This window comes from Odocoileus virginianus, chromosome 1 (assembly GCF_023699985.2).
Source record: "Odocoileus virginianus isolate 20LAN1187 ecotype Illinois chromosome 1, Ovbor_1.2, whole genome shotgun sequence".
Lineage (NCBI taxonomy): Eukaryota > Metazoa > Chordata > Mammalia > Artiodactyla > Cervidae > Odocoileus > Odocoileus virginianus.
Window position 1 is genome coordinate 34,500,376 of NC_069674.1, and position 26,996 is coordinate 34,527,371.

Here is a 26,996-nt window from a genome sequence, read left to right on the forward strand (position 1 = left end):
ATTCATTGTTTTATTCAAGAAACACCCAATTGTATATAGTGGTAACGGTGCTGGTTTGGGTAGAAACTGGCCATTTGTGCAGATCTAATCAACTCTATCCGTGCTTGGTCTAAGAATGCGCCACAGGACAGAAATGCCTCTGCAGGCTCCCTGGGAGCCCGGGGCCTCACCAGGGAGAGCTTTTTGCATGGAGGGGGAGGGGAAGTGCCAGGGTCTGGCCTTGAACTAAAACCCCAGGAACTCTGTGGTGTCATCACAATGAGAACGTCCTGTGTCAGGAGTGAACCCTCATCTACAGCATGACCACTGATGGGGCCTGAGCTGGACATCAGGTTGTGACTTCAGCCTGAGCAGGGACTCCGCCCCTGAAGCACTGGCTGTACCAGTTGAAGGCGCCAGTCCTCCCAGGAGGGCAAGGCCCCCCACATGTCGGCTCTTGGAGCAGAGACCAAGAGGAATGAATGATGTGACTTGAATATGCCCTGAGGTCAGACTGTCAGAGTTGAAGCTGTGACCTCAGCAGTGGAGCCCTGCTTCCCTCTGGGACTGGACGGATGGAGTCCAGGGCATGGACCCCCATCCTGGGCCGACCGGGTGGAGAGGGGAAGGGGAGGGGGACACCTGCTCTTCACACTGACTTTGCTGAGCAGCCCCCTGCTCATTCACTCATCACACTGTCATCTGACTTACTGAACTCTAGTAAGCCTTGCTCAGGTTGACTCTGAAGTCATTTTGTCCCTTTAGGAGGACTTAGAATGAAAAAGAGTGAAGTCTCTCAGTTGTGTCCAGCTTTTTGTGACCCCATGGACTGTAGCCCACCAGGCCCCTTGGGACTTAGGTGACTCCATATACGACACTTAATTGCACAGGTGAACCCAGAGCCTCCTTACTACTGTCTCTGAGCAACAAATCAGATTGCTGTTGCCCACACCTGTGGTCTGTCCATGTCACTGGGTTCAGGGATGGGATTTTGTGTCACCCCGTCTACACTGGGAAAATGAGAGCAAGAAGCAGCAGCCTCAGTAAGTCACAGATCATGGAGGAGCCCAGGTGGCTGGTGAAACATCAGGGATGATCTTACTGCTGCAGTGTTGGTCCTTTAATGGACTGGAACCTGGTGGTCTGGAGAGTAAGAGAGAGAAAGAGGCTGATATCCCCTGGTTTACGCGGAAAGCCAATAGAGTCCTGTTCTTAGGGCTCGCGCTGCTGCACGGAGGCACCAGGCGCCCTCTCGAGTGGGTGAAGGCACAGTGCGCCTTCTCGAGAGGGCCTTAGAAGCCTGGGCAAGAAAGTGAGCTCAGCGGGCCTCTGCGCTCCAAGGAATTAACCAGAAATAGAGAGATAGAGAGAGAGAGAAAAAAAGAAAGACACGGGGACCCAAGCTATGATGGAGCAAAGGTGTTTTAATCAACATGGCGTGTGCGTATATACTGTTTTACAAGGTGGTTATTCTCAGCAAAGATAAAGATTAAAATTCCAGACTTACAAAACAGGCGAGAGAGTTGCAAACAATCCCATTTTATCTGTATGGCTCATAAAAAGGAAGAGGGTACTTATCACCATAATGAGAAACTAACAAAGGAAATGCCTGGATTCATCAGCTCCGGGAAAGGCGTGCCTCTCCTCTTAATTCCTGAATATTCCTGACAGATCCATAACAGCACACGGGAAGCCTCCTGTTAAATGCTTCCTGACACTGCAAGGAGTCCTGTCTGCTCCTTCCTCCAGAACAGGGTCCTGAGTGTGGACGGACACACCATTGTGGATGATGTTCAGCATCTGAACATCCTGGGGGTAAGACTCCCAGCTCACATAGGACGTCTGTAGTGGCTTAGTCACTAAGTCGTGTCCAACTCTTTTATGACCCCGGGGACTGTAGCCTGCCAGGCTCTTCTGTCCATGGGATTCTCCAGGCAAGAACACTGGAGTGGGTTGCCATGTCTTTCTCCAGGGGATCGTCTCGACCCAGTGATCAAATCCAGATCTCCTACACTGCGGACAGATTCTTACATGGACATAGTGGAGGAAATGCATACAGAAATAATGGGGAACCTGAGTCACAGCCTGGAGTTTGTTTGCTAACAGTCACATGCCTGTGCAGAGAACTCTTCTTCCATTAACTGTGACCTTTGAAAGTGAGCAAAGCTGGTTGTGGTTTAACTGTTCTCATTTCTTTGTGACACCCCAGCTAGCTCTTGCACAGCCCCAACTGGTAGAGCCTGTTTGACTTTAAACATTTTCCACAAATCAACCAAAATGTGGTTTTGAGCGAATGAGCAAAGAAGCCTGAGAAAACGATACCCCATCAGCCACACCAGCGCCCTCCTGCTGCCACGGCCACCCCCACTGCCCTCCCCTTTCTGCACCTCCCAGCCCAGGGCAGCTGGGGCAGGAAGTTGCTGAGAAGTTGGAAACCACAGGAGACACGGTCCACCAGGGCCCTAGCAGGGAAATCAGCTACCCAAAATTTTCAGAGGTATGGAGGTTTAGCCTCTTTTTAAAATGCTATTGCTTCCATTTTTAAAATTTAATTATTAGCTCATATAGAATATAGTCAATTCACAGTGTTGTGTTAATTTCAGGTGTACACCAAAGTAAGTCAGTTATATTAATACATACATTCATTCTTTTTCAAATCCTTTTCACTCTCCTCTTTCACTTTCATCGAGAGGCTCTTTAGTTAAAGAGCTTCATCAAGAGGCACTCTGGGCTATACAGTAGGTCCTTGTTGATCATCTATTTCATATATAGTAGTTTGCATGTGTTAATTCTAAACTCCTAACTTACCGTCCCCCCATCTTTCCCCTTTCATAGCTATAGATTTGTTTTCTAAGTCTGTGAGTCTGTTTCTTTTTTTAATATAAGTTCATTTGTATCATTATTTTACATTCCACATATAAGTGATACCATACAATATTTGTCTTTCTCTGTCTGATTTACCTCACTTAGTATGATAATCTCTAAATCCATCATCCATGTTGTGATAGAACTACCATATGATTCTGGATCGGGAAGATCCCCTGGAAGAGGAAATGGCAACCTACTCCAGTATTCTTGCCTGGAAAATCCCATGGACAGAGGAACATGTTGGGCTATGGTCCATGGTATCACAAAGATTTGGACATGACTGAGCAACCAAGCATGCCACACATGATCCAACAATCGCACTCATGGGCTTATATCTGGAGAAAACCACATTTGAGAAAACAAATGTACCCCAAAGTTCATTGCAGCGGTATGTGCAATAGCCAAAGCTTCCCCTCTTGGCTTCTGTTGTTATTCTTGTTTAGTCACTAAGGTGTGTCTGACTTTTTTCGACCCTATGGACTGTAGCCCAACAGGCTCCTCTGTCCATTGGCAGGTGGATTCTTTACTGCTGGTGGCTCAGACGGCACTGAATCTGCTTGCAGGAGATGTAGGTTCCATCCCTAAGTCAGGGAGATCCTCTGCAGAAGGAAATGGCAACTTGCACTAGTATTCTTGTCCGGGAAATCCCAAGGACGGAGGAGCCTGGCAAGCTACAGTTCATGGAGTCAAAAAGAGTCAGACATGACTGAGCAATTAATCTATCTATCTTCTTTACCACTGAATGACCTGGGAAGCCCCTTGACTTCTTTACTTATTCCATTATTTCTCTCCAGTGAAGAAATATTTCCATATCTTTAAGATGAGAGTGACTTACATTGTTTAAAGAGGTCTGATCAAATTAATGGGAAGCAAGGAGCTGATCTAAACTGGATTTCCTCTGTCTTATATATGGTTGGTCTATTTTGCTTTCAAATGGGGAACTTCTGTTTAGTGTCCTAAGAACTTGTTTCACATCCACTGAAGCTAATTATAAACAAAGAAACAAACAAAAAACCTCCTTGGTTTTAAATGGACAGTGTTTTAATTCTAATACATTAAAATTTTTCCTTTTAAAGGATTCGTTAGAGAAAATAGAAAATATACACTCACTTAAAAAGAGTCGACACGGCTGAGCAACTGAACCAAACTGAACTGAACCTGTAAGCTGTGGACTCTAACTGTTCATTCCTCCGAGCATTCTGAGATGATTAATGGGGTTCCTGATGAATGGTGGAAACTGAGTCTCTACTCCATCTGTATCTAATCTCTTTGTGGGAAGTAAGTTTTGAAATGAATATCAGTGCATTTGTGTGTGTGTGGAATCTATGATTTCCGCAGTAGAGCTACCACCAGTAGATGCTAATGTTATCGAGAAGTTGCATGGATGAAGCATCATTAACTCATTTACTCATTTACCCTTTGGGGTCACAAAGACTTGGACATGACTGAGCGACTAAGCACAGCATGAGATTACCAGCTTCGATCCCACTTTACAGTAAACTGAGCACTGGGCACTGTGACTTCATCGCACAGATGAGGAAATGATGGCACAGGGAGTTCACATCACTGCCTGAGGTCACATGGATGCTAATACAGACCCAAGGTTCAACCCCAGACCCTTGGGAGTCATAGTCTGTGTGCTTCACCCTCCACCGAATGACCTTCTGGTGCTGGAGCACTTCTCACGGGGTTAATGTCAGGATCAGGATTTAGTGCTTGTGAGACACTGGTACAATCTGAGCACAGATGCTGCAAGGCATGGTGGGTGTCACCCTGTCACCATCAGAACGTCCCAAACCAATGAGTCTGAATCTGCTGGCTTTGAAAGAGAAGGACCCTGGGCACCTTCGTTTGGCCGTGGCTCCCCTTGGAACCAGTGCCCCAAAGAAAGCACCATAGCCACCATTTCAGGGAAAGACTTAGAAATGTGGTATTGACCATTAGTACAACCATGCAGAATTTGATAGCTCAGTTGTCATGATGTTTCTTACCTTGGTCAGAGTTCATGAGATTAAAGTACATACAGACAAATGTGTGGACTTTTGATTTATTTTTTAACTTAATTGTGCCTCATATGAAAAAGAATGTACAGAGTTCAAGTAGCAAAGCTGGCTGCCCCAGAATGTGTAACAGGGAGGGTCAAGACCTTGGTCTTGGGGAAGATGCTGAGGCAGGAGATGGGGAGCTACCTGATTTGTGCACCCTGGAGGCACAAGGACTCAGGGTGGAAGAAGCTGATGGGGTTGAATACAGTGGTGGGAGAGGCTCCCCTGGACCCACCCTGGGCCTTGCCCCCTGAGTAATAGCAGAATTCCTTGCTACAGAGTAGAACTGTCTGTTTGCACAGTGTTTGAAAAACTGTTACACAATAATGACGTAATAGGGAAAAAACACATATGCACTGAGATAACCCAAATCCAAAAAGCAAGCAGAGAATTTCAGTAACAATAGATGATCAAGGAAAGCTGACTCCTTCGGGGACCCTCTGTCACGAGTTCTTCCCGTCACAGCAGACGCCTGTTCTCCGAAACACACAGGAGGTGGTGATGATAAAGTAGACCGCACTCTTGAGGAGGAGAAGGAGGTAGGTGTAATAGGCAGAGGTGTTCATGAGCTGCAGCTGCAGGGTATCTAGGAGAAATCATTTGATTAGTTACCTGTTCTTTTGAAAGGTCAGTACACAGTAATGGGAGGATGTCATAATTATTTCTGATGACCTACTGTGAAGTGATACCCCTGCACCACCAAACCCCAAAGAAAACAAGTACAAGCGCTATGAGCACCACCACTCCCAGGACAATTCAGAATCCAGTTGGCAATTCAAGTCAATCAACAACCTCAGCTAAATTCACTAGAATCTTCCAAAATATTTTTTAAAAATACAATGTTGTGTTTTTAAAGAATGAGTCCAAAGGGAAAAATATTTGTGACAAATAGCATTTAGCACCTTTTTTGCCCCCTTCCCACATCTCTGAGTAATAATAACAGGTTATATTCATTAATGACTAATCAAATATCAAATACTTATTTTGAGAGTTTTGCATGCAAAATTCTACTCTTATTTAAGCTTTAAGATAACCTATGAAATTACTGGGCTTCCCTGGTGGCTCAGGTGGTAAAGAATCCACCTGCAATGCAGGGCACCTGAACCCAGGGTTGGGAAGATTCCCTGGAGGAGGGCATGGCAACCCACTCCAGTATTCTTGCCTGGAGAATCCCAATGGAGAGAGGAACCTGGTGGACTACAATCCATGGAGTCACAAAGAGTTGGAACATGATTGAATGACTAAGCACAGCAGAGCATGAGATTATTATTTTCAATCACATTTTACAAGAAACTGAGAACAGAGAAAAATAATTTGCCTGAGGTCACACGTTTAGAAAGTACCAGAAACCACATTTCAATCCCAGCAACATGACTTTGAAGAACATTCTTAGCTGCTCTCTAATCCTGCAACTCCACGTGCAATTGACATGTCAGACATCAAAGTTAAGCATAAATATCAAGTCGAATTGCTGATTTGGGAGGATCTGAGTCATTACATGTTGTGCATCAATGAGGTTCCTAAGAAGGATACAAGTCATGGAAATCTGGTTGTGATACAGTGTAGTGGGCAGAAGGTTTTGGTAAAGAGGACATTTTATCAAATGGAAGAAGGTCTTTAGTCCAAAATTCCTGAAACATCAGGAGCTCATGCCTCACTCACCTGTCTGTCTTGAATGTCTACCATCATGGCTGTGATGTTATAGGATAATTGCACTTATTTGTCTTTGACGCTTTGCAAGAAATATATGCTGTCAAAAAAAACAATTAACAGCACTAATGATGGGCCTGACTTGGCTACTCAGTTAATCTCAAGACTGAGTTTCTTCTTGTGGAAATTTCTCTTTCCCACACCTCATCTTCAGAGAGTCAGAACTCCAGAATCACTAGCATTTGGTATGGAAAGGATCTCAGGAGGTGACCTGCTCATAATTTACTCCCCTCGGTCAGGTCAGGTGTTAGCTGAGTTCTGGGGCCCTGATATTTGGAATAGAGGAGGGATCAGCAGGGCTAGAGCCAGAGATTCTAAATGCACTTGGAACGTTCATGTAGGGAGAAGGGACCACCAAGTGGTACTGATTCTGTGCCAGCTAACTGGATACCCTATCCGAGACACTCCATATATGTGATCTTATATCTCCAGTAACTGGGTTCAGTCTATTATTGTTTCTAACTGGCATATGAGGGCAGCATTGCTCACAAATGTAAGTAATTTACCCATTTTTCATGGAGCTAATAATAAAAGAACTGGGGACTGTGATATTCGAAAGTCCATGCACTTAACACCCCTGCCCATGGGTTCATCCTGTCTCAGGACCTTGGTTTTGGGATTCTTGTTCTATGTCTGCCTCTTAGAGGAGGAATAGAGAACTGAGTAAGTTGTGTGAACCTTGATTCAGATGGACTAAGTTGAATCCCCAGATCTAGCTGTGTGACTTTGTACAAAGGACTGAACTAATTTTGGCACATTGCCCTGATTGCAAAATGTCAGGAAAATATGGTACCACCTCATAGGAGTGGTTATGAGGAGAGAACAGAGCATATGTGAAAGATACAGCAATACACTTTGTGTATGTCAAGCTCTCTGTGTTAGTTCATGTATTAGGTGCAAACAAGGGCTAAAACTCAAATGTCTAGAAGTAACTTGATATCACATTTCTCTACTCACTAAAAACAAAAGCTACACAAGTGAGTGAAGCCCACTGTTGAAATAACTCAGAACCTATCACTGCATCCTCAAAACTCCAAAACCAACATTTACTGTGCTAAGATGACTCTTAGGGATTGATGGACTTACTTAAAATGTGATGCTATCCATTCTGCAATATCCAGACTTTCTGGCTTTCTATCTTAAACCAAAGAAGTTCAGAAGTTAAGTTTATTTAGAGGGGAAAAGGGCTGTAACAAGACACAAAGGCAAAACTTACTGCTTTCATCTTTCAGACACACTTTTGTAGAATTATGATCAGCAGTGACTTCTAGAAGAAAGGAGAGCAAGTATTAATCAATTGTATTGTCAGTTGTTCATATCTATTATTAGACAGTGGCACATATGTGATTAAGTACATGTGTGGTAATATATATGTATATATAAGGTAAAATTTGCTAGCACAAATAGGAGAGATACTCATTAAATGTATGAACTCCACAATTAAGTTCAAGAGGTAATTTGATCAGGAGGGAAAAAAATGCTGTAAGATTTCGTAACGGCAAACATAGGCAAAAACTTACCACTTTCATCTTTCAGACAAGCTTTTTTAGAACCAGTACCAGTAACTTCTAGAAACAATGGAAGCAAGTATTAATCGGTTGTCCTTGCCCATTATTTTACAATGTGTACATATTTATGTAAATGTATCTAAATATATACACACACATATTTGTGTGTCTGTGTATGTATAAATATATATATGTATATAATCTGCTGACAGTGAGACAGTAGAGATAGTCATTAAAACTATGACAATGAGACCCACAGTTCCAGATAATTGGTCCTTTGTACTGTTAGCCAGAGAAGTGCAAAAGATAAATAGACTAGAAAGGAAATAAAAGACTAAAGCATGACATAAGGCAATCATCTACAAAACTTACCGCTTTCATGGTTTAAACAGTCACTGGGAGACTCAGTGGTAGGGACAATTGAGCTGACAACTACAAGAAATGAAAAAAAGTATTAGTCAATTATTTCTGCCCATTATTTGACATTGTGTGTGTTTATACATGTATTATTGTAATATATATATGTGTATATAGATAGATAATCTGCTGAGAGAGACAGTTATTAAAAATATGAGCCCTACAGTTCCAAAACTAGTTGGTCTGATTCCATGTAATTCATAGATTTCATTCACATATGGTTTTCTACACATGGAAATGTTGAAGTTCATGAAGGCTACATTTTACCATAACCGGAGGGTAATATCCAATAGCATCTTATTTTCCTTCTGTATTCATAGCTCCTAGCACTGTGCTTACCACAAAGTAGGTGTTGGAGAAATACTTGTTGCAAAGACAAGTAATCAGGAAAAGTGGCTGCTCCACGACTTCAGCACTCACTGCCAAGATGAAGAATTGCTAGCAAATCAAAGTCATTCAAAGTTAGAGTCCTCAAGGGAATCCCACATTTGAAGGAGTTAGGCTAAGGCATATTTCCCATCAAGCAAAAGAAAGCAGCTGAAGCTTTCCAAAGCACACACATCCTCAGTATCCTTGGCTCATGGACATTATTTTTCTGTAGTTGTGGGGTTTATGGGCATAACCAAAGCAATACTAGTAAAGTTAATAGCTGAGTGACTGTGGGCCAGGCACTCGCTTAACTCTTCACTGCATTATCTTCTTTAATCCCCCAGTGACACTGGAGTGATCTGTGTTTTGGAGCATTCCATGTTACAAAGAAGGAAATAAGAATTAGAGGGTAACTGGTGGAGAGTTGTATCCGATACCAGTGGTGGCAGAGACAGCGTTCGAAGGATGGTTGTTGGGGATTAAATGAGACAGAGCAAGTGGAGCATACTCTAAAAATAAGCCTTAGAAAGAGAAATTAACCTATGAAAAGACAACAGAATTCCACCATTGTGAACATTAAAAACATCTTCTCTTCTAGAGATCTTAATTATTCTTAACAATGACCTTTTTATTATAGGAGCTCAGCATTTCTTTCCGGGGTAAAAAAAAATAGATCAAATCACATTTTTAGTTATCTGACTTGATAAAACTTGAAGTGAGAATTTTATTCATGAGTAATGTCAAACAAAAATACAACCATATTGGTACAAATTTATCTTAAAAGATCACAGACTGTTGGATGGAGGAAAACAGTCTCAGAAGTTGTTTGGTTTATCGCTTTTCTCCTGGATGGGTCCATGTCCACATGGATACAGTTTGGTATGCCTTTTGTGCCCTCAACAAGATCTTTTTTTCACTATAATCTAAAACGTGGATTTGAGGTATAAATGCTTTGGAGTAAATCCCAAGAATGAAAATACAAGTAGAGTCATGTTTTGATGGTAAAGTATCCTCAAGACTGACTTTAATAAGTCCCTTTCTTTCCTTATAATGATTTTATTCATTTAAAGGTAAATAGGGGCTTCCCTGGTGGCTCAGTGGTAAAGGATCTGCCTGCCAGTGCAGGAAGCATAGGTTTGATCCCGGATCTGAGAGGATCCCACATACCATAGAGCAACTAAGGCCATGTGCCACAACTATTGAGCCTGCATTCAAGAGCCTGGGAGCTGCAACTACTGAAGCCCACAAGCCCTAGAGCCCATGCTCTGCAACAAGAGAAACCACTGCAATGAGAAGCCCATGCACCGCAACTAGAGAAAAGCCCAGGCAGCAATGAAGACCCAGCACAGCAAAATACAAAATAATAAAATTAAAAATTATTAAAAATAAACAGATTTCTTATTACCATGCATTGATTGAGGCAGAAACAATAAAGAAACAAATTTTTGTAATAAATTTCATGTGTTTATGATAAGTTCAATTTCTCAGTAAAGGCTGGTTGAAAACTAGGACCAGATTAATTGTATTTCTCTTCAAAATCATTTCATCAGTCTGTACTCCCCTGTTATATTCTTAGCTTTTATCAAAAACAAAAAGCTTCTAAGAAACAGCATTAGAAATTTGCTATAGAACGACTTTAGTAGAAATGCCCTCATTAGCTTTACTGCCATTAGAACCCCTTGCAAAGCATTTGTTTCAGAAATTGTGTCAGGTAAAACACATTATAAACTGGAGCTTCTCTCCAATATGGTAATTGTCATAGGGACTCATTTTTTCCTGATTACAAGAAAAATTAAAACCTAGTAGGACAATCAGAGCTGTGGTTACATTAGACTAAACTGAGCAAATTTGCTTCCTCTCTATTTATAAGAGTAGAAATAACAATTTAGGGCTGTTTTTGTATTCTTACTTTTAATTAGTTTTAGGAAAGGATACAAATAGATTTGATGAATATGAGAATAAATACATCTCTGTCATGCTTTGGAACGTTTTCTCTGGTGCTATTTTATTTGCTCTTCATCACAGCCCCATGGCAAAGCCAAGGCAAGTCTTCAAACCTAATTTGATCATTGGACAAACTGAGGATCAGGGAAGAGACAGGCTTGCTTCAGAAATTCAGACTGATGCCCAGTAAAAGTCTGTGTACATTTGATTAAGCACATGGTTCCCACTGCTTAAAAAGGGCTTCCTAACCACAGGGAAAGGCACAGAAATGGTTCCTAATTAGGGACACTCTGGGGCGTCAGGTCTGCTAGGTGAATACTGCAGACTTTCAGTCCAGAATCCTATGAGTTACAGGACCACTGCCAGGGCCAACACACTTCCAGCCCTCTGCCCAACATCTGCATCTCAGGGTCTCCTTTGGGACACCTTGCCTGAATCACGAGTAACCCTGACTGATTAAGAAACACGTATATTCTCTTGACTGTAGTGCATCCTTCTGGGAGAGTAATTCACCTGAGTGTGTTCATCCACACTCCCTCCAGGCCTGGCACGTGCTAGGGCTGCAATGAGAGTTTATGAGAAGCATTTTCCAATGTCAAGAAATGCATTCTTTATGTAGAATGAGAGTAAGCCTATATACTTTAGCCTCACCCCATCTCTAATTACAAAATTTTAGCTTATCTTAGGGTGGTATGGAAATTCCCTGATAGTTCAGTTGGTAAAGAATCTGCCTGAAAAGCAGGAGACCCTGGTTTGATTCCTTGGTTGGGAAGATCCAGTATAAAATACAAATTTCAAAAACCTAAAAATGTAATAAAACCCCAGTAGTCCAATTATTCTACTTTTTGTTGAACTGCCATCTGCCTCCATCATACAAATACAGTTTTATCATTTAATAACTCATTGTTTTGGAATGGTACCTTGAGTAAAGCAGGATTAAAATGACACTGATTTTATTTGCTGAGTAAAACATTCCAGAAAGATGCATACATATTCTTATTTCCTGATCAGCCAAAGTCATCTGCAGTGGAGATTTGTTATGTGCTAAGTTGCTAGGTACTTTCACAGATGTTGTTTCCTTAAATCCATACAACAACTTTAAGAAACATCACTATGACCTTAATATTTTAGAAGATGAAACCAAATCTGAAAAGGTTAAGTAAAATTTTTTTCACATTTATGTATCAAAGCCTATCCCACCTTAATTCTGTGGGGGACATAGCAGAACATTTATGCTACCATTAAACAAAACATCATTTCATAAAGACATTTGTTTGTTTTTCACTAATGCTTAACAGAAAAAGTGGTGTATTTTATTTGAAAAACAGCGTTTTGGAGGTTATATTTACGTTTATTCACATACCTTCATTTATTGAAGGAAAAAGAATCTCTTGATTAATTCCTCCTATATTTCTCTCGTGTTTGACGACACATATATGTTCTTTATCCATGGACTTTTCAGCCACAGTCAGCCAGCTGAACTTCATGTATGTGTCAGTGGTCTTCATGGTATTTCCCTTCTGGGATGGCAGAGCTCTGTTGCCATCCTTTTCTTTCCAGTAAACCTCAATAATATCAGGGAAAAATTTCTCCAGAAGACAAAGATATGTTCCAGTCTTACTGTGGTTGATTTCAGCAATTGAAGGAAGAAAAATAGTGGGCTTGGGTGAAATGTCTGTAGCAAGGTTTCTATCTGTGGGGGAAAATAAAATATAATTAAAAAGAATCATTAGAGCAACACCAACATTTTGAGGTTTGGAAAAACCTAGCAAGTAATAAGGCTTCCCAGGTAGCCAGTGGAAAAGAATCCACTGCCAATGCGGGAGACACAAGAGATGTGGATTCAATCCCTGGGTTGGGATGATCCCCTGGAGAAGGAAATAGCAACCCACTCCAGTATTCTTGCCTGGAAAATTTCATGGACAGAGGAGCCTGGCAGGCTACAGTCCATGGGGTAGCAAAGAGTCGGACATAAGTGAATGACTGTGGACAGCACAGCGAGTAGTAAAAGAAAGGCATCATTGGACCAGTGCTCACCATGGCCTCTCATCCACAATAGATTGTCAGATGCTCATTATTGCTCTTATCTTTGATGGAAAGAAAAGTTCAAGACTTCATGTAACTTCCCCAAAGTCACAGCTATTAAGTAGTAAAGCTAGATTATACCTTGACCTTCATTTTTCTCCATTTGTAAAGATGGCGTATGACCTTCAAATACCCCATGTAAATACCCCATATCAAGGCTTCCAAAATTCATGAATACATTTATTGTTTTGTCAGCTTATTTTTTTGGTTTTTTGACCATACTATGCAGCATGCTGTATCTTAGTTCCTGCACCACGAATTGAACCTGTGCCTCCTACAGTAGAAGTGCAAAGTCCCAACGCTGGACTGCCAGGGAAATCCCGATTAAAAAAAAAAAAATCTCTTTTGCTCCATCATAGTGGATTCTCTTTGGAGTGGATGGGTGGGTTGTGGGAATGGGGATGGAGGAGGAGACCAGGTAACTCTGATGGTTTCTCTGTGAGAATCTTTGATGTCTTCTAAACTATTTCCCTTTCCCATCTTGTCTTATGTTATAATTTATGCTCTCTTTGGCCAAATGATACATTCTCACGTTCTGAAACTCTGTGGAAACTCATTCTTCATTTAACTGATTCTGGGATGCACCATATTTATTTTATTCCCCACAAAAATAAACACCCAGAGAAGTTTATCATTTTTAAAAAGTGATATGCAGTTGCTTTTTAAAATGGAGTCAGTGTCCACGGGTACGTGACAATGTATGAAGTTAGTTTTTCTCTCCAAATGTGGGTCCCATGCCCAATTCTGAAGTGCTGGGATTTTCTCTATTTTTAATTCTATATAACCTCTCAATTTTACATCTGAACCACTCTGGATTTTTTAGTAGAGCAGTACATTATTTACAGTGCCTTGAATGTGGAAACAAGATAGCTATATTTCTAAAACTTCCATTTAAAATGTATAATTAATCCCAAACCCCTAATTTGGGATTAACAGATAACACAATACTATATATAAAATAGATAAAACAATAAGAACCTACTGTATAGCACAGGGAACTATATCCAATATCTTGTAATAACCTTGTAATAATGGAAAAGAACCTGAAAAAGACTATACACACACAGACACACACAAACACGTGTACACACACATACACATATATATAACTGAATCATTTTGCTAGACACCTGAAGCTCACACAATGTTGTAAATCAACTATACTTCCATTTTTAAAAAGTGTTATTTTCAGAAGAGCTTCCCCAATGGCTCAGTAGTAAAGAATCGCCTGCAATGCAGGAGATGCAGGAAAAGTAGGGGCGATTCCTGGGTTGGGAAGATCCCCTGTAGGAGGAAATGGTAACCCACTCCAGGATTATTGCCTGGAGCATCCTATGGACAGAGGAGCCTCGTGAACTACAGCCCATGGGTCGCAAAGAGTCAGACATGACTGAAGCAACTGAGCACACATTATTTTCAGAAATGCTCTTACTCTAAGCTCATCAAGTAACGCATTTATCAGAAGCTTGTCTCAATTAAGAAAGTGTTCACCAAAAGCACATTTTATTTTGGAATCTCATCTAAAGTTTTTTTCTTCAGTAATAATACATAATATTTTGACTCTTGGTGTCCCCCCCTTAATTTGTACCTACTCTATAAGGCTGCTGAACTGCTTTGGACCACCACTGTTTGCTCTTTTTCCACCTACTGAAGAGAATGTATATCCCAACCAGGAACTGAACCTGTGGCCCCTGCACTAGAAGGCGGAATCTTAACCATTGAACCACCAGGGAAGCGCCTCATTGGGAAATATCTTAAGAAGAGAAAAATTGGACTTCTCACATGAGAAGAAAAGAATTATTCAGAATGTCTGCCTGTGCAGCAAAGCTCCTGATTTTTCTACTAAATCAGTAAACAGAGTGTTGATTTTTGGCTCATGCTGTAAATAAGTTGGATCTTAATGTGCTTATTTTATGTTATACATCTTCCTTTTAGAACAAGTAGTATTTTACTCATTATCATAGCAAGACACTGTGTATTTCTCCAACCATATATTATGTTGCTATTAACGTGTTCTCTTTTTTTCTTCTCATTTTTCTTTTATAAATTGGATAATTAGAACTATTTCATTTTTAAATAGCAGTTTCAAATTCATGATATTTCCCTCTATATTTGACTTCACTTCTTGATCACTTTCTTTATAAATTAAAACTTTTTTCTGATAAATATGAGCATGAAGCCTAAGCTTATTGACTATATATTTTAGAGCCAATAAATATTGTTGTTAGAAATGATACCAGTTAAGCTAAAGGATTAAGAATTAAACCACATAGAACAACAAAACATATAAAAAAATACATTTTAATCTAATTTTTCTTGCCAAGTAGACAAGAACCTGCTAAAGAGAGACAAATCCCCCCCAGTGTGAGTGGACAGTAAGATAACTTTTCATTTGAGAAGTCAGAAGTGCAGCTGCATTCTCTGAAGAATGTCAGTTCTGTCAACAGTTTTGCAAAAAACTCTCTCTCCTGGATGCCATTTTCATTTTATATTTGAATAAAAACCTATCCAGCACCTATGAGGTGTTAGCCAATGTGCTAAGTACTTTATTCACATTGTCTCATTCAATTCTCCTACTACCCCTGCTGAATATATGCTGTTATCCTATTTTATGGATTAGGAGACTGAGGCCAGAGAATCACCCCCATGGTCACATAAGTAGTTAGTGATGGGTCGGAAGCTCCAGGTCAGCCTGACTTGAAAGTACATGTTTTTTGAAAATACACCTTCAGCATCAGAAAAGGAAACCTGTCAACTCACAACACTTAGCTGTAATGACAAACTTCAGCCTTGGGCCAAACACTTTCATGACTATTACATATAATACGTTATTGTTTGGCTTAGTTGCTAAGTCGCCTCCGACTCTTGCTACTCCATGGAGAGTAGCCCGCCAGGCTCCACTGTCCGTGGGATTTTCCAGGCAAGAATGCCACATGGGCCCTTTACTGAAGTCCACATGGATACAAAGCCAAATCCTATTACAATATTTGTGCAGTGTTGTCTACACGCTCCTTTACTATATGGACTTGTTGCAAAATCTCTCCTAAATCTAATCCCCAACCACATACCCATTATTTTCAACTTTCATTCTCATTTAATTGTTGCTCACTTTCCCTCTATTACCTTGGAAAAAAATTACATTCTCTGATACCTACCTGTGACGACAAGTTTTGTTCCAACATTGAAGTTTTTTATGTAATTATTACACAGTGATTCAGGCTATATCAAAAACTTTAGACTAATTTAGCTTCACTGATTCCTTCAAATTCTAGTGGAATTATGATGGCTTGGAATTCAAGACACCAGCATTCTAGTCCTAGTTCATTTTGCTCCTAACAAGTTCTGGGGTTGAGCAAATCAAATAAGCTAAAGCCTTAGAAGCTTCATTTATTTGTAGAAGATGATATTACTGTTAAGTCAATTGAACATCCTTATCACTGCTGCAGTGAGATCAAAACAAAACAAGAACTGAAGACTGATTTGAATAAAAATAATATGGAGATAAGATACTATAAAAGTTGCTATGTTATCATTAACATTATTATTAGCATTTTTATTTCTGATAATTGTGTGGTCCAACATGACATTTTAATACCATAGGACCAAACTTTGCAAACCCTGATAAAAATTCCGTGTTTGGGGTTTGCAATTAGATTTGTAGCAACTAATGACTTGTTTGCTTTACTCTATGCTGTATATGTCTAGAGCTGTCAAAACCATCATCATAGCTTTTCACATACACAATTAATAAGCAATCATTTATTTATTCTTATTTGTTACATTTCCACGTTTAAGAAAGTCAAAGAGAACATTGCCTGAAGCAGTCAGTACATGGAACTTCTTCACTGACGTTGTCCAAAATAAATGGCATTTTTTTCCCCATTAACAGCACATCTACTGTCATTCTAAGCTTTTACCCAAAATTTCAGCCTCAAACTGACTTCTACCTAACTTATGCCCAGAGTTCAATTTGTAACTCTGGGCACTGTACTTTAGGACAGAATGACTAAGAGAAATGGCCAAATGAAGATGCCCAGTCCTCAAATTCCTCCTATTGTCCCCTTGGATCACTAAAACATTGTCTGCCTAACCTTACCTGCTGAGGTTCACCACCTGTGTATGACATTAAATGTTGCAAGACATAGCATTGATGTACTGGGAGTATAAATGTATTTGTTTAAAGACCATTTCTTCCATTTTATAAAATGGATACTGAAGGCAATATCCCCTTTTTATTTATTTATTTTGCAGTGTCCACTTATTACTTCATTTTCCTCTTTAAAAACTCCTGCATTGAAGTTCTTTTCTAATTTTGGAGGGAAAAGCATATCATATTTGAAAATTTGGTATGTTTACCAGTTAACAAAAAGTATGTATTCCACTAAAATTTTTTCTTCTTTCTTATTTCTTTTTCTTATTTGCCTCTTTTTTATTGAGATAGAACTGACACATATTCTGAATATTTAATAAATGCATATTCAATATGACTTACATGATCTTTTGGGTATAAAGAGAGGTCATTTCAGTGCCATCATTAAAAGCAAAAGCATTGTTTTCCCATATAAGTAGCAATACAAAGTATAAAAGAAAGAAAGTGAAAGTGAAGTCACTCAGTCATGTCCGACTCTTTGCGACCCCATAGACTGTAGGCCTACCATAGACTGTAGGCCTACCATTAATTGTAGGCCTACCATCGACTGTAGACCTACCATAGACTGTAGCCTACAGGCTTCTCCATCCATGGGATTTTCCAGGCAAGAGTACCAGAGTGGGTTGCCATTTCCCTATGCACTATGACAATACTGTAGTTAGTTGAAGGATCCAGGTCAGATTACAGAGAGTAAATATTCAGGATATAAAAACATGACTTAATATTTCTAATATCATGCAGTGGTACAGTCCACTTACTTCAGAATAAACAAGTCTTTGTGTGAGTGTGAAAGTCACTCAGTCATGTGCAGCTCTTTGCGACCCTATGGACTATGCAATCCATGGAATTCTCTAGGCCAGAATACTCAAGTGGGTAGCCTTTCCCTTCTCTAGGGGATCTTCCCAACCCAGGGATCAAACCCAGGTCTCTTGCATTACAAGCAGATTCTTTACCAACTGAGCCACAAGGGAATCCCTATTGGATCCCAAACTTTGCCAACAGTAACTAGTCATGTGACTTACAGCATTTAAGTGAACTTCTCTAAACCTCAGTTTCCTTATCTATGAAATGAGAATGAAAGGATTCCTGTTGAGGAAAACATAAGGCATTGAAATACTTATCATGGTGCCTGGCCCTCAGTAAATATAGCTAATATTGATTAATATTAAAATTCTCTTTAATGGGATGGTATCGAGGCCATTTTATCAGTCTTCCACCAAACGGTGTAGATTTTACAAGCAATAACTATTACATTGGGCTTCCCTGGTGGTTGAGTGTTAAAGAGTCTGCCTGCCAATGTAGGCAACATGAGTTTGATCCCTGAGTCAGGAAGATCCCCTGGAGAAAGAAATGGCAACCCACTCCAATATTATTGCCTGGGAAATGCCATGGATGAAAGAGTCTGGCAGGCTACAGTTCATGGGGTCACAAAGGAGCCGGACATGACCTAATGACTCAACAACAACAACAGCTATTTAATCAATTAAGAAGGGAAACAAGTTCATCAAGGTGTCCTGCCAGCCACAGATCATAGAACATGGGTCCCCATTAAGCAGAATTTCAAACACTTTTCCACCACAATAGAAATAGTTTGAGTTATCCTTGTTCTGTCATGTTCACACTTTTATCTCAAGTACCCAGCACAGAAACAATTCAATAAATATTTGCTGAGAGAATGAAAGAGCAAATGAGGATATGTAACCATGCACACCATTTTCATGGACTTTGGAGCTGAAATGACTTGAGCTGACAAATTTGTCCATATCCAGGAAATTTATGGCTGATTCATGTTGAGGTTTGAAAGAAAACAGCAAAATTCTGTAAAGCAATTATTCTTCAGTTAAAAAAGATTAATTAATTAAAAAAAGAGATCCAATAGCTCAAGTTTTAAAGAATATCAGCCTACCTTTAAGAAGCTAGAGTAACAAGAAGTGAGATTTATCAAAGTTCTATAGTTGTTTACTATAGAATCTTTTTGCTCTGCTATTAGGGATGAGGTGAAAACCTATAATATTTGTTTTGCAAGTTATTAGGAGAATGGAGAAGTTTTATCTCAAACTCTAGAGAAGAGCTAATTAAGAGAAGAGTAACTCACTTAATAGACCATCTACTAGAAAAGGAACCTGAACCAAAAACTTACACTAACATAATAAGGAACATGATAATGGCATAAAAATATTGGAATATAAATGAAACAATAAAACTGAGTCCTCGGAATATTTTATTGTCTAGCCTGAGCCTATTCTCTGTGTATGTGTTTTCTAGAAGGAAAATTTCAGCTGCTTACAAGCAGAGAAAATAAACCATTTCCAAAGTAGTTTAGTTTCCATATACAGTGACCAGTAGCTGAAAAATTGTTGTTTGTATTCTGAGCCCAAGAATGTGGCAGTCACATAACATCTGTTAGTCTTTCATGACCAAGGTAAAAAACAGAAAAACGTTACTTACCATGGGGAGTTATTATGAGCCTAGTTCCTTTTCCAAATATCTTCTTCCATTCTGAGCCATTTACCCCGGTTGAAGCTCCTACAATAATCTCAGCCTTCACCTACCTTCATGACATGACTAGCAGTTAAAAACTTTGTACTGGCAATTTGATTTTCTGGGTTCTTTTGGAAGTCCCTGAACATAGGTTTTGTGGTATTTGATGTTTTATTAGTTTTCCTCAGATAAATGGACCCAAATATCTGCTTTCCACAGAGAAGAGATCATTGAAAACACTGATAACAGATGAAAAGCGTAAAAGCAGGAAAACAACACATCATTGGCACCAAACAGTTAATTACTGGCCTTTCTAAATTTCCAGGAATAGTATTCAAAGAATTGAGACTTTTTTTTCCCAGGTGTTCAGCTCTGTTGAAACTGCTTAGTTTACATCAAAGGAAAGGCCCTTCTGTTTCCACAAACACCAGGGCTGCTCCATTAGCAATTTAGGAATGTATTTCTGAAGAGAGGAAACTCTTCAGTAACTGAAAATGCAAATATGCCAACACAAGTATACTTGAGAAATGCGAACAAAGTTCTCCATTTGTTGAGTAATGTAATTCTTTACCACACCAATGCAAGATGAGAAAATATCTCCTATGATGACATACTATTTTTCCTAGAATAAAGGAAGAAATTTGTAGAACTCTATCTGCTTTGAGATTAGATTCCCTACTGAAACTAAAACTTGAAAACAATATTCATTTCTCTAGTATGTTGAAAGAAGACTCTTAGAGGCTGTTCTGTAATCTCAAGCCACTCACCTTAGATCAGGAGAAAAAGAAATAGCCAGAAGCAACTGACTGTTTCTCTGAGCATAGATGAACAGTCCATCTGCCAGAATCCAGACAGGACTGGCCCTGACATTCCCATGTCCATGCAGATCCACCCAGTCCTGGCCTGAGGCTCGTGAGCACTCAATGCCACTGCCCTGAGGATGAAAGTAAGAGGAGATCATGGTGAGCAGCTGTCCACTCATAGCACCCAACACAATAGGAAAGGATGAGAGACCTGGATGAAAATCATATCTAGAAAGGAGTCTTTTTTTTTAAGGGCTTCCCTGGTGGATCACACGGTAAAGAAACTGCCTATAATGCAGGAGCCCTGGATTTGATCCCTGGGTTGGGAAGATCTGGAGGAGGGAACAGCTACCCACTCCAGTATTCTTGCCTGGAGAATCCCCATGGAAAGAGGAGCCTGGCAGGCTACAGTCCATGGGGCTGCAGAGTTGAACATGTCTGAGTAACTAAGCACATCTCATCTCATTTTTTAAAATTGAGAATTCTGGGTTATTAGTACTTGGGGCTGACATATACTCTTTGCATCTATTATAGATATGAGTGATGCCCACTCATCTCCTTTTTGACATCTTGTCTTCTGTTTTTCCTTATTCTAAGACCATGAGCAGAATTGTCAGAAGCTTTAGGAGTTGTCTGTATTCCAAGACCTATGAAGGATTTAAGTAATAAAAGGTAAAAGAACCGGTAAACAGTTATAAAATCTTTGATTATATTTACAAAATAATACAAGACCATATGAAGAAAACAGTATAGGATTTTACTAAAGGGCTGAGAAAAATCTGCATAAATTGACTGTAATTCCAATCAGAGTTAAAATAAACTTTATTTGTTGTTGTATGTTGTAAGAATTGGGGTTGAGCTAATTATGTTGTAAGAATTTTGAAACATAAATGAAACAAAAGTCCTGCAGAAAACACTCCAAGCATATATTAATGTAAAAATATGATAAGGAATTTTTAAATTGTAGAGAAATGAGAGATTATTTTAAAACTGGCTTTGAGCTACTGATCATTTGTTGGGAGAACAAAAATAGCTCTTTATCAAACACCATATAAATTTGTTGCTGTTGTTTGTTGGGGTCCTTTATTTTTATTTTTATTTTTTTGTTGTTGTTGGGGTCCTTTAATGGACTGGAACCTGATGGTCTGGAGTCGACTATGAGAAAGTGAAAGAAAGAAAGAAGCTAATATTCCCTGGGTTACGCAGCTAGCTTTCACGCTCCAGGGAATCAGCCAGAAATAGAGAGAGAGAGAGAGAGAAAGAAAGACACAGGGGCCCAAGCTCTGATAGAACAAGGGTGCTTAATTGAATTCTGTAAGAATAATATATATACCACAATACAAGGTAGCTTCTTCAGATAAAGATCAAGAGACCAGACTTTACAAGTTACCAAGGAAGCAAGGAGCAATAGAGGCCATAAGGCCAAAAGGCGATCCATATCAAAAGAGGGTCGTAAATAATCCCTTTCACCAAATGGAAAAGCCAATGAAGGAAATCCTATGCAAGCATCCCATCTCTTTGATCTCCATCCTGGGAGAGGCTTACCTGCTCCTCTTGCACCTAAATGGACCGATAAGGAACAGAGGGCTCAAGAGAGATAGGAAACAGCACACAGGAATCCTACTGTTAAACATCCCCTGACAGTTGTTCAGTTACTAAGTCATGTTTGACTCGTTGCAACCCCATGGACTACAGCACACCAGGCTCTTCTGACCTCCACTATGTCCCAGAGTTTGCTCAAACTCATGTACATCGAGTCAGTGTTGCTATCTAAACATCTCATCCTTTGCTGTCCCTACTCCTTTTGTCTTCAATCTTTCCCAGCATCGGGTTCTTTTCCAATTAGTCAGCTCTTTGCATCAGGTGGCCAAAGTATTGGAGGTTCAGCTTCAGTATCAGTCCTTCCAATGAAGATTCAGGGTTGATTTTCTTTAGTATTGACTGGGTTGATCTCCTTGCTGTCCAAGTGACTTCTCAAGACACTTCTCAAGTGTCTTCTCTAGCACCACAATTCGAAAGCATCGATTCTTGGGCACTCAACCTTATTTACAATCCAACTGTCACATCCATACATGACTACTAGAAAAATTACAGCTTTGACTATACAGATTTTGTTGGCAAAGTGATGTCTCTGCTTTTTAATATGCTATCTGGGTTAGTCATAATTTTCTTTCCAAGTAGCAAGTGTCTTTTAATTTCATAGCTAAAGTGACCATCTGCAGTGATTTTGGAGTCCAAAAAAATTAATTCTGTCACTGCTTCCACTTTTTCTCCTTCTCTTTGCCATGAAGTAACAGGACCAGATGCCATGATCTTTATTTTTTGAATGTTGAAAAAGCCAGGTTTTTCACTCTCCTCTTTCACTCTCATTAAGAGACTCTAGATTCTCTTCACTTTCTGTCATTAGAGTAGAATCATGTGCATATCTGAAGTTGTTGGTAATTCTCCCAGCAGTCTTGATTACAGCTTGTGCTTCATCCAGCCTGGCATTTCCCAGGATGTACTCTACATATAAGTTAAATAAGCAAGGTAACAATATACAGCCTTGTCATACTCCTTTATTAATTTTGAAACGGTCAGCTGTTCCATGTCCAGTTCCAGCTCTTGCTTCTTGACCCGCATACAGGTTTCTCAAGAGACAGGTCTGGTATTCCCATCTTTGAGAATTTTCCACAGTTTGTTGTGATCCACACAAAGGTTTTAGCATAGTCAATGAAGCAGAAATAGATGTTTTCCTAGAATTCTCCCGCTTTCTCTATGATCTGAAGAATGTTGGCAACTTGATCTCTGGTTCCTCTACCTTTTCTAAACCTAGCCTATACACCTGAAAGTATTAGGTTTATATTAAAAAGCATCTAGAAAGGTGAGCTAGAAGGAACAAGTAAGAGACTGTTTGGATCTTCAGGTAGAGAAACTTGGGATGAGAAGATGGAAAGAGCATCTTTGGCTTTCCAGGAGACTCAGCAATAAAGAATCTACCTGCCAATGCAGGAGATGTGGGTTTGATCCCTGGGTTAGGAAGATCCCCTGGAGAAGGAAATGGCAACCCACTCCAGTATTCTTGCCTGGGAAATCCCATGGACAGAGGAACCTGGCAGGCAACAGTCCATGGGGTTGCAAAGAGTTGGACATGACTTAATGACTAAACATTAGGAGACCTCAATACTTAATATTTAATTTTTGATGATGTGGTGGGAAGTGTTCCTTCCTCCTTGATATTTTTGGAATATTTTGAGACAGATGTTCTTTACCAAATATTAGGTGGAATTAATCTGAGAAGCTGTCTGGTCCTAGACTTTAGTTTTTGGAACGCTTTTGATTACTGATGCAGTTTCATTTCTGATAGTGTATTTATATTTTCTATTTCTTCCTGGTTAAGTGGAGAGATTTTACATTTCTAGGAATTTATCCATTTATTCTAGGTTGTCTGTTTTCTTGCATGGCATATGATTATTTGCAGTAATGTCTTATCATTTGTATTTTGATGGTGTCAATTGCAATTTCTTCTATTTCATGTCTAATTTTACATATTTGAGGTTTCTCTCTTTTTAACTTGATAAATTTGTTTTTCCAATTTGTCTTTTCAAACAACCAGTTCTTAATATAACTGACATTTTTTTTTAGGCTCTATTTTATTTATATCTGCTCTGATCTTTATTATTATTTCCTTCTACTTACTTTTAGGTTTGTTTGTTCTTCTTTTCTCTAGTTCTTTTAGGTGTTAGTTTAGGCTGTTTATTCAGGTTGTTCTTGTCTCCTGAAGTAGGATTGTATCACTGTAAACCTCTCTCTTAGAACTGCTTTTGCTGTGTGCCACAGATTTTTATGGTGTTCTTCTATTTTGGGGCTTCCCCAATAGCTCAGTTGGAAAAGAAGGCATCCGTAAAGCAGGAGACCCTGGTTCGATTCCTGAGTCAGGAAGATCTCTGGAAAAGGGATAGTCTAGATGGGATTGGGTAGTAAAAGCACCGACTTTAACTTGCTCTACTGCTCAGCATGCTCTGGGAGTTGGTGATGGACAGGGAAGCCTGGAGCGCTGCAGTCCGTGGGGTTGCAAAGAGTCGGACATGACTGAGCAACTAAACTGAACTTGAACTGATCAGCAACCACATGGTTTAACTATTTTCAGCTTTCTTGTGGCTCAGCTGATAAGGAATCTACCCGCACTGTAGGAGACTTGGGTTTGATCCCTGGGTTGGAAAGATCCCCCGGAGAAGGGAAAAGCTACCCACTCCAGTGTTCTGGCCTGGACAATTCCATGGACTGCATAGTCCATGGGTTTGCAAAGAGTTAGACATGATTGACTGACTTTCACTTCACTCATTCCAATTTCATCATTTTCAAGTATTTTTTATTTTCTCTGATTTCTTTGGTCACACACGGGTTGTGTATGGCATACCTTTTATCCTACACAAGGTTGTGATTGTGTTTCTTGTGTGTACACAGTGACTGCCACCTCTAGCTGTGCCCTGGGAGAAACTGGCCTGTATGAGCAGATGGAGAGTGGGAAGAGAACAAGGACCCCGTGAGCATACGAAAAGGTAGTTATCACTACGTGATGATGAAAAACAGTGGTATAATGATGTATTTGTCAGTAATTGGGGAAGAAACTGGATCTCCACATTAAGATTGCTACCTTACACAGAAATTGAAATCACAGCAGATCAAAGAAACAAATGTGCAGAACAAAATCTTACCACCACTGGAAAAATCTAAATTAAAATATATTTAATGCTTCAGACTGTCCTAAAGCTGCAAATAGTTAAACCAAGTGGTTGCTGATCAGTTCAAGTTCAGTTTAGTTGCTCAGTCATGTCCGACTCTTTGCAATCCCATGGACTGCAGCACGCCAGGCTTCCCTGTCCATCACCAACTCCCAGAGCTTGCTGAACAGTAGAGCAAGTTAAAGTTGGTGCATTTACTAGCCAACCCCATCTTCCCTGCAGTCACAGAAGGGGAAGGACGTGAAGCTTTGACTTGTGGTTGTGGGGTTATCATAGACAAATGTGATGACCTGTGAGAGCAGCAGTGCCCAGGGGTGCAATACGAGAGGAGGGGCTTCCTGGTCAGAAGGAAGCTCACGAGCCCTCTTCTAGGATGCATTCCTGTGTTAGGCTGGGAAGTGGCCCATTTCAAAAGGAGACATACCACTTTATCTGTTACCAGACAGACCAGTTTCAGCTGTGGGCTGAACTTCAAAAGCAGGTGTAAGTAGAATATCATGGTTGGCTTACCTAAAACAATCACTTTTTTCCTACACTTTCACTATGTCAGTCTTGCCCTAGTTGGTTATATGAGGAAAATATCTATTTGTTCAAAAGAGAGATCAGATACCAGCTTGAGGTTTAGGAAGTCTCAAGTTTTCATTCCATCATTTCTTATTTTTCATATTCCTGAATAATGAAGATGCTCCATCCCCAGCCATTTTCTCTGGATAATGATGGAATTAATGATTCCATATTGTCTAATCTTTCCATTTTGCTCTTCTAAATGTGTCTCCTAAGAGATCAATCCTAGATGCCCTGTTTGTCCTAAAGAAAAAATTATATGAACTCTACAATTTCCTAGGAGAATGAGGATATGCTGCCTGCTAGATTGCTTGCTTATAGTCTGGGGATGAAGGTCTGTTTTCAGGAAAAACTATGGCTGTTGTGGAGAGGGAGGAGGTGGCCATGGAATAAATAGCTTCGGAAATGGGCATTGAGCTCAGGGTTTCTCTTTGTTCAGAGTAAAGAAAATTTGGGGGAAGAAGTAAGGCAGGGGTTGTTACTAGAGCTGCACTTGGCAGCCACAAGCAACATTTCCAGTGCAGTGTACAGGAAGTCTGAACCAACGTGCTTATCCCAGACAGCACAGTAGTACATGCCAGAATCACTGTGTTCCAGATTTAGGACTGCAAATCTATAGCTCCTTCCTGAGCTTTTATAAACACTGTATTTTGCTTTATTGGTTCCTGATTCGAACTCAATCTTGGAGTAGTAGACATCGTAGTAGAAAAGCCGTCGGGGAGCCATCCCCTCCTGCTGTTTGTACAGGTGGATATATGTGGCATCTTGTGTAAGATCGCAAGTGAAAGAAGCAGTCTCCCAAGTCTTACTAGTGACTGACATCTGGGCCCCTTTCGCATTGGAAGATACCGGAGTGACTGCAATGGGAAAAGCAACAAAAAGTAATGATGAAGAGGAAACACCAATTTCTTAGTATGACCCTCCCCTGCCCCCACCAATGCCACAAAATACAGAAAAATTCACAGAGCATCCAGGCAACACACTTACCAAGAGCCAGGAAAACCAAAAGCAGCACTAGGGCCCGCAACATGCCTGGGGCAGTGAGCTAGACTGGGGTTCTCAGCAGATGTGACAGGCAGAGAAGTCAAGGAGGATCTTTCTTAAAAGCCACCAGGCTGAGCCCAGAGGGGGTGGTGTCTCAAGAGGCCCAGGGTGGAGCTGTGCCTCTCTGTACCAACTCTTTTCTTGAAGACTCCCCTGTGGCAGGCTGGGAACACCTCCCCCACCCAGGAGAAGAGACGCCTGAGCACTGTGGAGCTCAGAACTGCAAGCAGAGGGATCAGATTGGTGTCTGGGGAGGAGAAACATGGACAAAGCTTGCCTGCTGCCTGGTGGAGTGAGAAGACCTG

General features: G+C 40.2%; 1 long non-coding RNA gene and 1 gene segment (V, D, J or C); one reads left to right on the top strand and one right to left on the bottom strand.

Moving 5' to 3' along the window:
• Positions 1-2,298: 2,298 nt before the first annotated feature.
• LOC139034774 (uncharacterized) lies at positions 2,299-4,142 on the top strand. The gene is made up of 2 exons (XR_011487316.1): positions 2,299-2,476; positions 2,988-4,142. It is a non-coding gene; the product is annotated as an uncharacterized lncRNA (long non-coding RNA).
• A 738-nt stretch (positions 4,143-4,880) lies between these two features.
• Positions 4,881-26,807, bottom strand: LOC110145601 (T cell receptor gamma constant 2-like). The segment is given in 8 exon segments: positions 4,881-5,478; positions 7,819-7,869; positions 8,123-8,170; positions 8,483-8,542; positions 12,204-12,533; positions 16,081-16,144; positions 26,194-26,504; positions 26,635-26,807. Coding segments are annotated over 8 exon segments (1,050 nt in total).
• Between the last annotated feature and the right edge of the window lie 189 nt (positions 26,808-26,996).